This window comes from Wyeomyia smithii, chromosome 2, assembly GCF_029784165.1.
Source record: "Wyeomyia smithii strain HCP4-BCI-WySm-NY-G18 chromosome 2, ASM2978416v1, whole genome shotgun sequence".
Classification (NCBI taxonomy): domain Eukaryota; kingdom Metazoa; phylum Arthropoda; class Insecta; order Diptera; family Culicidae; genus Wyeomyia; species Wyeomyia smithii.
Window position 1 is genome coordinate 48,926,325 of NC_073695.1, and position 9,926 is coordinate 48,936,250.

Below are 9,926 nucleotides of genomic sequence, written 5' to 3' on the forward strand. Positions count from 1 at the left end.
TAGCGAACTTTCTCAGCTGATGGAGGAATAGAGAGTACAAAGTGGTGTCTATTCCTGAAAGATGCTCAATTTCCTGTGCTAATAATAAGATAAAAGATTTTACACCGCATTCAGCGACAACAACTCATAGCAAAAAAAAATCAAACGACAGATGAGATTATTTTCCTCTTTTCATTCTACCCCCTAAACACACAAATCACACCACACCATTTTCAACACTCGATGCAAATGAAGTCTGTTGTGAACATTTTGATTAATTACCGCCTGGCAAACCATTCATGAATCATTTCGTCGCTGCTCAAGCAAAAAGTGTAATAGAAAGGAATCAACATTCCTTGATCGCAGGATAACTGGTCACAAAACTCGAACTGGCTTTCTTTCAACTCTGAGCCCGGCAGACAGTCCCATACCTTGTTTGTACATGTAGAAACTCCTTGGTTTATTTGCCTTCAAAAATGGTAAATCTATAAATAGCATCAACTTGACAGATTCGAACGTCGCTGCCGACAACCTTTTTTGTTAGTTTTCGGTCTATGAGATCCGTGAGATATCCTCTGCCTACACGGCTATTAGTGGATTATTACGAACGGATTTACTTGACAAAATTGGTGATTTGATATTCGGTCAGCTCCCGCCAGGAACCATCCGCATCGTTGTTGGTTGCCGGGTTACGTCGCAGTTTAGACCCCGTGCGCAGTACGAACTCTGGAAAGAAAAATAGACGTCCAAATTGATCAATTGCTGGAAATAGCAAGCGACATTGGTATTTTCATTCATTTATTTGACGGTTGTCAATGATTGAGCAAATTGATATTTTATAAATTGATTTATGGGAAGCGGGACTAACGGTGCTTAGAGGTTGACTTCTTAAGCGAATGGCAGACAACCTTGGGTAGTTCCATGTAATTGTGTAATCGTTGAAACCTTCATATATCAACATTATACTTTAACGGGTGACAACTGAAAATTTGGATTTTTTTAAGCTCTTTTATCTCACAGCGAACACGCTCAAAGAGGAATTAGGGTATGTATGTGCAAGCTCTCTCTCCTCTTTATGTCATTTTTTTTCGTTTCGTTTATGCATGCCCAGCTCTGTTCAAAATGGCGTCGAAACAAGAAGCATTTCGCAAGCGCATTGTTCGCTATGAACTGCACAACAATTTTAACCATCTTGTAAGCAAAAATCTTCCGGTTTCGACTGTGTATAATTGCCTGCAAATCTCAACAACAATCCACCGGGAAAGTAGTGGGAGACTGACCAGAGTAGTGAACAAAAAAAGCCTTTTTCCTTTTTTGCCAAAATCATGATTCAAGCCTAGTGGTTTGGCTTTCAATCAAGAAGTACACCAAAACGAATTTTTGAACAAAATTTTGATTCCATTTCCTTAAAAACGCCATACCGATGAAAAGTATGTGTTTTGGCCAGATAAAACATCATCACATTACGTCAAAAAACACAAACGTTCTTGAACAACCACTCGACTCCAATTGTACCCCAAATACACAACCCAACGAATCTACCTCGTCCAACCGAAGATTTTTTGGTATTATAAGTTTTTTGGTGCAAAAATCATTGCAAACAGTTGATTAGTAATGTATCTTCATGACAAATAAATGAGTTTTTCGTTAAGGTCCTCCTCTCTTCATTGACAGCAGTAGAAAAAAATCCAAATTTTCAATTGCCACCCGTCAGTTTAAATTTCATTTCGTTCAAAACACTTATCGGAACCGAATTTCTGACATTTTGATTTTTTTTTTTCATTCTTGACAATATGTTATGTGTTATTTTAATAGTTATGCGGATGTTTTTTTTTTGTTTTTAGCTTTCTCAGTTTTTTTACAGCAAGTACATGACAATCTTGGTTAATTGCCTGACGTTTCGGCCGTTTTCAAGAGAAATTAGTTGTGTCGTATTTGTCTAAACGGTTGTTTTCCAACTATCAAAGACATTCGAGAAAAATATATACACTGTAAAAAAGTACCAAAATTTTCCATCCAATTGTCACAAAATATCAAATGTTTTGGATAGGTCCTTTTGAATCAGCTGTATTGAGTCAACATAAACAGCGGACAAGATAAAATGAGCTTATTATCAAAAATGAACGACTGAAAAAAGGTACAGCGAAATCCAACAAGACATGTTAAACAAATATTTATTTTCATTCATTTTCTATGGAATGTCTCAATTCCGTAACGCAGTTGATATTATTGATATTATTCCCTCCGTTTCTGAGGTGTACACTACAGTAGGGTGACAATGACTGTATGGAACAAATTTCCTCGAATTTCAAATTTCATTGTTCCTAAAAAAGATCCGAGTGGCGAATGAAGGGTTAAGAGGTTAAGACCACTAAAAATACATAAAAAAGATCTGTGTAACATTTCTGCTCAATCTGACATGATTTAGGGGTGCCTCGAAGCTGTGATTTTTTAACCTCGAAAATCTACCAAGGGAGTGTACATGAGAATAGAAAAAAAAAATCAATGCCAAATGACTTCAAAATGCATAAAACGTCGAGATCTGGCGTTATCTCGAAAAAAATTTAGACCCCATCGACCTTTTGGGATTTAGCCGTTTTCTCGGCAATCAAAGGCATAATATGGAATATTCTAGAACTGTGCTCTGAAATGACTTACTACGGGACTACAACAACGTATCTACAATAATAAGAAAGCTAGATGCTGGATTTCATCGAAACTTGTGTACTAATTTGTGATTACAGGAAAATATGCGCTCCACAATTTTAAAGAAGAAAATTTTTCTCTAGAATATTACTATCGAGCTCCAGATCCAAATTCCCCCCTGAACTCGTTCTCCGGAACCCTGTCAATTGGCCAAAATTCCAAAATTCACAAAAATGGGTAAATAGCTTTAATATTTCATTTTTTCTAGTTTGAGCGTTGAGGCTATACCTGTAGTTCTGTCTTGTGATTCAGTAAAATAGCTCTGAATAGGTTATTTTGAAAGAGAGAAAAAAGTCTTCTACAGAATTGCGCAAAATTGACCGGAATACAACAATTTAAAACATCGTTTAATTCAATCTGCAATAATAAGAAAGTTAGATGCTAGTTTTCATCAAAAATTTGGGTCACCCCAATTTGTGACTACAGGAAAATGTTGCGCATCATTATTCATTGCACAATTTTGTATAAGAAAGTTTTTCTCTAGAATATTACTATCGAGCTTTAGAACGGAGTTTCCCCCCAAATTCGTTCCACAGAACATTGTCGAGTGGTTAACCTAGCGTCTCCACCGCTTCCACAGTGAAAGGTGGCGCACGGTTAACGTTCGCATTGGAGTTGGTGAGAGCTTTTCACGCGTTTTTGAAATAACTAGGAGACCAAAATTCTCTAGAATGGTTGAATAGTTATAACCTTTAATTTTTTTCAGTTTGATTAACTTTTTCTCCTTTGTTGACCAGTATTGTCTACCTATAAATACACTCAAAATATTTTTAACATTATTGTTACGTGAAATTTCCTGTACTTATTCATTTTCTGTCATTTTGCATGATTTATGTGACAAACATAACATCAACGAGAAAATCGTATGCCTACTATGTTTTATCACGTAGCATCTACGTGAATTTGGCAACGTCAAACAGAATGAAGTATCGCGTGAACTCTCTGTGTGAAAATATATGAAAATCAAAATGGCGAAGTCTTCAAAATGGCGAAGTCTTCAAAATGGCGAAGTCGTTAGTCGGTGAACGTGAATTGGAAATTCTTGATGACTTGCCAATAAGTGAGCTTTAGGAAAACTCCAAGAATCCCACATCGAATCTTGAGCTTACAGGTTTCACACAGATTCAATTCAAATGGCGAGGAATTAGCTGAGCATAAACAGTTGCAGCTAACAGTACCTGATTATTGCCGGCGAATGTCGTAATATTGTTCATTTTTATGCTGTTTAATTTATTTACGAATTGGCGATTTTGCGTGCAGAAAACTACAATTGCAAATTATACGTTGTATAAAACGTTTAATACTATCAGACGATCAAATATACTTTTCACTTGACCAGTAGTTGAATCCTACGTGAAACTCACATGAAATGCATATGTTAACTAAACAAGATTCACAGGATAATTCACATCACCAGATTATGATAAACTCAAATGACAATCACGTAAAACCCACGTGAAAATGACACTGGAAAACATTCACATAACTTTTCCGGTAATTATAACGTGGAAAATATTTTTAATGTAAATGATTCTTGATTTTGACACCTTGGATCCCAAGCATAGCCTGGAACGTTTAACTAAATATATTTTCAAAAACTAATAACCTTCTATATTTTTTCATTTTTCCATCCTCGAAATTTTGAGAAAAACAAAGGTTGCTTTATAAACTTCAGCTCTATTTTCGTAAATTAAAAGAGTTTATTAAAAACATTGTTTGATGAAAAGTTAATTTTTTTTTCGAAAGCGTGTTCCAAATACGTGCGCAGAGTTTCATTCAAATTAAAAATAGTCGATACTCGACCATGGGTCATTTGGCATAAACGCTCATGGTCTTGCTATTTATGTCAATATTTTTGTCATTTTTTTACCTATTTTGATTGTTTTATCAGTCACTCTATTTCGAAAGACATTTATCTTCATTAATTGTATTCAGTTTTTCGAATCAAAAATTTCAATTCGTTCCAATAAAAAAAATATATTTTGCAATATATAATCCTTTTCTATTTATCAAAACTCTCCAATCATTTTACGCTATATTAGTTGAAATAAATCATGTTTTTTTCTTTTTTAATACCATTTTGGATCTGGTCATGTTTCCCTTTTTCTTGCTCATTTCGAAATCGTTTGTGCTGTTTAGGGCCATTAATTTTGCTTTTTTTTGCGGTTTTTAGCTGATCATTTGAAATAGTTTAGTAGATCCATCGGGTGAAGCTATAACCAGAAGGATATTCAGGGCCCTGGGTTGTATATTTCCGACCGAACGTTAAAAGCATTGAATACGAATGAATGAATTACCATTACCATTGAATGAAATTACCAAAGTCCGCTCAAACAAATGGCATGTTTTGGTGTCAAGCCTAGAACAAGCAAACCAGATTGCTGTTTGTGAGCTTTTCACACTGGAGTGCCACATGTACATCCCGGCTCGCGCAACGGCTGGAACAGGCCGTTTTAAGGATTCCAGCCTTCAGCCGGTAAAGATATTTGATTCCAAGTAATTACATCTAGCATCGCTTGACAAGGATGTAAAAACTTACACCCAATCAGTCTTGCTTTGTCGAGCCATGTGGACAAGGTACGTCTAGCCGTGCACTTTTTTTGTGCAGCAGGTTATAAACAGCCACAAGTAGCAGCAGTTGGGTCATACGGCCACCTACTGGGGTAATCCAGCTTTCCACGAGCGGTAATGGCGGACAATGCACGCATCCCATTTTGACATTTTCTGTAGGTCAGAAAATTTTCAATCGCAGTAACGGAGTAGAAAATATAACAACGTTGTAACGTAGCATAGCAACTTCAACAAACAATGGGTGTTATGTTATTTGAGTTTCGTAGTGCGTATGCGCTGATCAAAACAAACAAAACTGTTTATTAAATTTGCTATGCTACGTTGCAATTTTTTTATGTTTTTCACTTCGTTACTGCGAATGACAATCACCCGACCTACAGAAAACGTCAAAATGGGCTGCGTGCACTGTCCGCCATTACCGCTCGTGAAAAGCTTGATAAAGATCGCTGTGGAAATGCGGGGGGCAACACGCGGATGATGCTTGCGATAGAGGTGCTGAAAAGTCTTTTTACTGTGGGCAGACTCCGCATGAGCTGTCCGCATGCCCCGCGTACAAACAGTGCTAAGACAAGATCAAGCGGGCTTTCGCAGAAGTGCCTCGAAAGACCGCTGCCGCCAAACTGGTTTTCACGAATACTTTCGAGGTTTTGGCGTCCGATAACTCTGACTTTGACGATTCAGCTGGAGAACCTTCTTTTGATGAATCCGAGAAGCCTAGGAAGAGAAAAAACCCCTTCACTCCTAAACTTTCTAGGAAAGGACAAAAAAGATTTTCCTGTAGAATGACGAATACTATACAAACTAGAAGTGCTGTTGAAAATCCGAAGCAAACTCCTCCAGGTTTGGTAAAGCTCAATTCTTACAAGGAGTTTCCAGGAGCAACAAATTGCCCAATTGTTTCTTCTTTTTCGTCCAGAATCTGGGTTGCTGAAGTTTTCAGATATTATGGACTGAATTTTTGAAAATTTCAATATAACTGATTCCCTCAAAAGTCTTCTGTTGGCGTTTCTTTCTACAGTTAAAACGCGTTTGAAGCAGTTGACTGCCACTTTTTTGGCAGATTTTCGCCTATGTTTGTTTCTTTTAAGCTCGGGGTACAATTCAATGATTAACCTAAAAAAAATCGTTATTGCCTGCTCCGCTGTTATCCGATTTTGCGAAAACAAACCGACGTGCATTGTTTAAGCCCGCTTCAACATTCTGCTGCAACTAATGTCAGCTACACCACGTCTGTGTGCAGCGCGTGTTCTTTTGTTCTACTCGATGCTGGGCTGTGGAATTATTTGTCTGTTGTGAAGATAAACGACACGTTTGTAGCACGGCTCAGTAGCTGCTGAAACAATAGGCTGCAGATTAGCAGCAGAAGCATCATCCTGGTAGAGTGGCTATTAAAAGTAGTTTTTTTTTCTTGTTTTTATTTTTCTACGGTTCCGTGTTTTGATTTTGTCTTGGGGACTTGATTTTCTCGTCCAAAGTCAACGAGGTAGAGACCGACTCCTGTGATTTCGCTAAGGGAACGTTTCGATTCTGACGGGTATAAGATTCCGCTAGTCGGAAATGGAGCCCCACAAGAGCTGATCTATCGGATGATTTATAACCAGAAGGGTAACCAGGGCGCTGGGTTGTATATTTTATTGTTAAATCATTGAACGCAATGCCAATGCAATCCGTTCAAACAAATTGCGTGTTTTGATGTCAAGCCTCGAGCAAGCTGATTGTGATTGCTGATTGTGAGCTTTTCACACTGGAGTTCCATGTGTACATTCCAGCTTGCGCAATGGAGATCGACGGTGTGGTCACTGACTCGTCGTTTGACCGTAAAAGATCTACTGAAACCTGGAACCGGCCGTTTTGAGGATTCCAGCCTTCAGCCGGTGAAGATACTTGATTGCAAGCAATTGCACTCAGTATTGCTCGACAAGGGTTAAAGACTTATACCCAAATCAGACTCGTTTCGGGGGGCTTTCGCCGGGTCTGCTCTGCCGAGCTATGCCAAAAAACCAACTGATTGAAAAAAACATACTAACTTTAGCTCTAGTTTTAGTTTTAGCTCGTAGTCGGTAGCGAGGATATAAAAATTTACCTTTAGCTTGTAAGATTCCCTACAATAAAATTATCTGATTCAGTTAAACATTTTATGTACATATTGTGCCGTGTCAAATAAACGTTATGCAAAAAGAAAAAGTTTGGGATAGATTTTTGACGGTTGCCGCTAAGCACTGATTTCGGTATTCAACTAATTATCAGGAACACCATGACGTGGCATCACATGATATCACTTGATAATTTAATTTTTACTTTTTTTTGTTTCAATTGAAGAGCGATATCCGTTGATGAAAAATGATCAAAAAAAATTAGGGGTTTCTCTCCCAATTGAGAAGAACAAGCCAAACTCATAGGACTGTAGCGTAGCGTAAGCACGGTATATTTCGTAGATTGCAGACTGATGACAATCATTTCCACTTAGATTGTTTGAAGAACGAGTACCATTCTAAGCTGAAGTAGGCCTAACAGTCACCATCAGCGTTGCCAGGTCATTTTTTAAAAAATCTGGAAAAGGCAAAATAAAAATCTGGAAAAAATCTGGCAGTCATTTCGTGGGGTGAAAGGTTAATTTTTCGGATAAAAGTCTTGGTGTACGCAAAATTTGAGGTGACAAAATTGCAAAATTTCGCGCCAAAATTGAAGTGATGACCTTTTTGCGGAATAGAGAAAATAAAATCTGGATAAAATCTGGATCATCCATGAAAAATCTGGATAATTTGACATCAAAGCTGTTTACCTGGATACATGTCCAAAAATCTGGATAATCCAGCTAAATCTGGATACCTGGCAACGCTGGTCACCATGGCTGGCCACGCCCATCTTTACCGTAGCTTGAGGATAGTGGAAAGGTTATTGATGATGCGGTACTTTCTTAATAGAAGGGCACCGGCTCAGCGACACTCCTGTAAGTACTACGGAGTTGGAATGATCAAGAAGATTAGATAGAAGTAATAGAGCTTATCAAGCAAGCGTTTGTTAAGTCCATCCAGCGTTACTCAAGTTGCACCACGAGGAAGCAATCCCCTTGTCAAACTCAAACAACTGTGGCGCATGAATTTGCTTCTTTTTCTTTTCAGTAAATTCTCTCTCTCGTTCTGGCATTGATTCGCGTGACAAAATTTTGCGTCGCCTGCAAACCTTTTGATTAATTGCAATTTGGACAATCAACTCGTCTCGATTCGGTTCGGTTCCCCACGGGGATGCGATATAAAATTTCATTTCGCTGCTAAGGAAGTCACCCATGAAAAGCCACGCCAGCGGGCTGCCATTGAATAGATAATATTCGAAAGTGCCCATGAATGCGTGACAAGCTCCGGGAATTTGATTTGAATTTATTTTCAACTAGCTGACCCGGCAAACTTCGTCCCGCCTACTTTAGTGTTTAATTTAATAATTTTAAGCATTTCAAGTTTATTGATTCCTTGCGATTGGATTATATCGTTTAATAATAGTTGGTTTTATCGGAATGGCAACATCCTCAACTTTTGGCTTTCGTACATGACCTCTATTCCGGATATATATTGGGTGCATTGCAGTTATTTTCGTTGTTTTCCAGAAACTTAAAGTTGTCATCTTCTAATTCAAAATGGTGTCCAGGGTCAATGCTTGGCTTCTTTACATCATTTCGATTACGGACTTATCCATATGTAGTAGTATTCGGTTATTTGCGGATGTTTTCCAGAAGTTGCCATTTTTCAATTCAAATTGTTGTCTAAGGTTAATTTATAGCTCCTTGCATCATTCTGGATCCGGTGATCCGGAACCGTAAGTCGCCATCTTGGATTTAAAAATGGCATTTGGAGACAATTTCTGGCCCCTAAGCGTCATTCTGGTTTGAGAAACACCCATATTGGGTGTTATTTGGTCATTTTCGGCTGTTTTCCAGAAACCGGATGTCACCATCTTCGAATTCGAAATGGTGTCTGTGGTCGATTCTAGCTCCTGTGTATCATTCTGGTTCCGAAGATACTCGTTTTGTATGGAAATCGGCCATTTTTGGTTGTTTTTTAGAAACCGGAAGTTGCCATCTTACAATTTATAATGGTGTCTGAGGTCAATTTTCAGCTTAATTCTCGTTCCAGAGATGCTCATCATTTGGTCACTTTAGGCTGTTTTCCGGACATCAAAAGTCGCCATCTTGGATTCTGGTCATTCTGGTTGAAATGGTCTGGTTCTGGTCTGAGGTCGAATTGTGGCTTTAGTGCATCATAACAATCCCGGAAATATCCATATTGGGTGGTCATTTCGGCTGTTTTCCAGACACCGGAAATCGCCATCTTACAATTCAAAATGTTGTCTGAGGTCGATTTGTGGCTTCAGTGCGTCATAACAATTCCGGAAATACCCATATTAGGTGGTATTTGGTCATTTGCCGATGTTTTTCGGAAACCGGAAGTCGCCATCTTGGATTTCAAAATGGCATTTGGGAACAATTTCTGGCCTCCGTGCGTCAATCTGATTAAAGAAACGCTCATATTGAGTGGTATTTGATCATTTTCGGCTGTTTTCCAGACACCGGAAGTCGCCATCTTACAATTCGAAATGTTGTTTGAGGTCGATTTGTGGCTTCAGTGTATCATAACAATCCCAGAAATACCCATATTGGGTGATATTTGATCATTTGC

At 38.3% G+C, this 9,926-nt stretch overlaps 1 protein-coding gene across 1 annotated transcript in view; it reads right to left on the bottom strand.

Annotated features, from left to right (window-relative positions):
* Positions 1-425: 425 nt before the first annotated feature.
* Positions 426-9,926, bottom strand: part of LOC129724846 (growth hormone secretagogue receptor type 1-like) — a 74,694-nt gene continuing 65,193 nt past the window's right edge. The window contains exon 7 of the mRNA XM_055680075.1: positions 426-705. Coding sequence (XP_055536050.1) covers positions 593-705 — 113 coding nt within the window. The 3' untranslated portion in view covers positions 426-592. The remainder of the gene's footprint in view (positions 706-9,926) is intronic.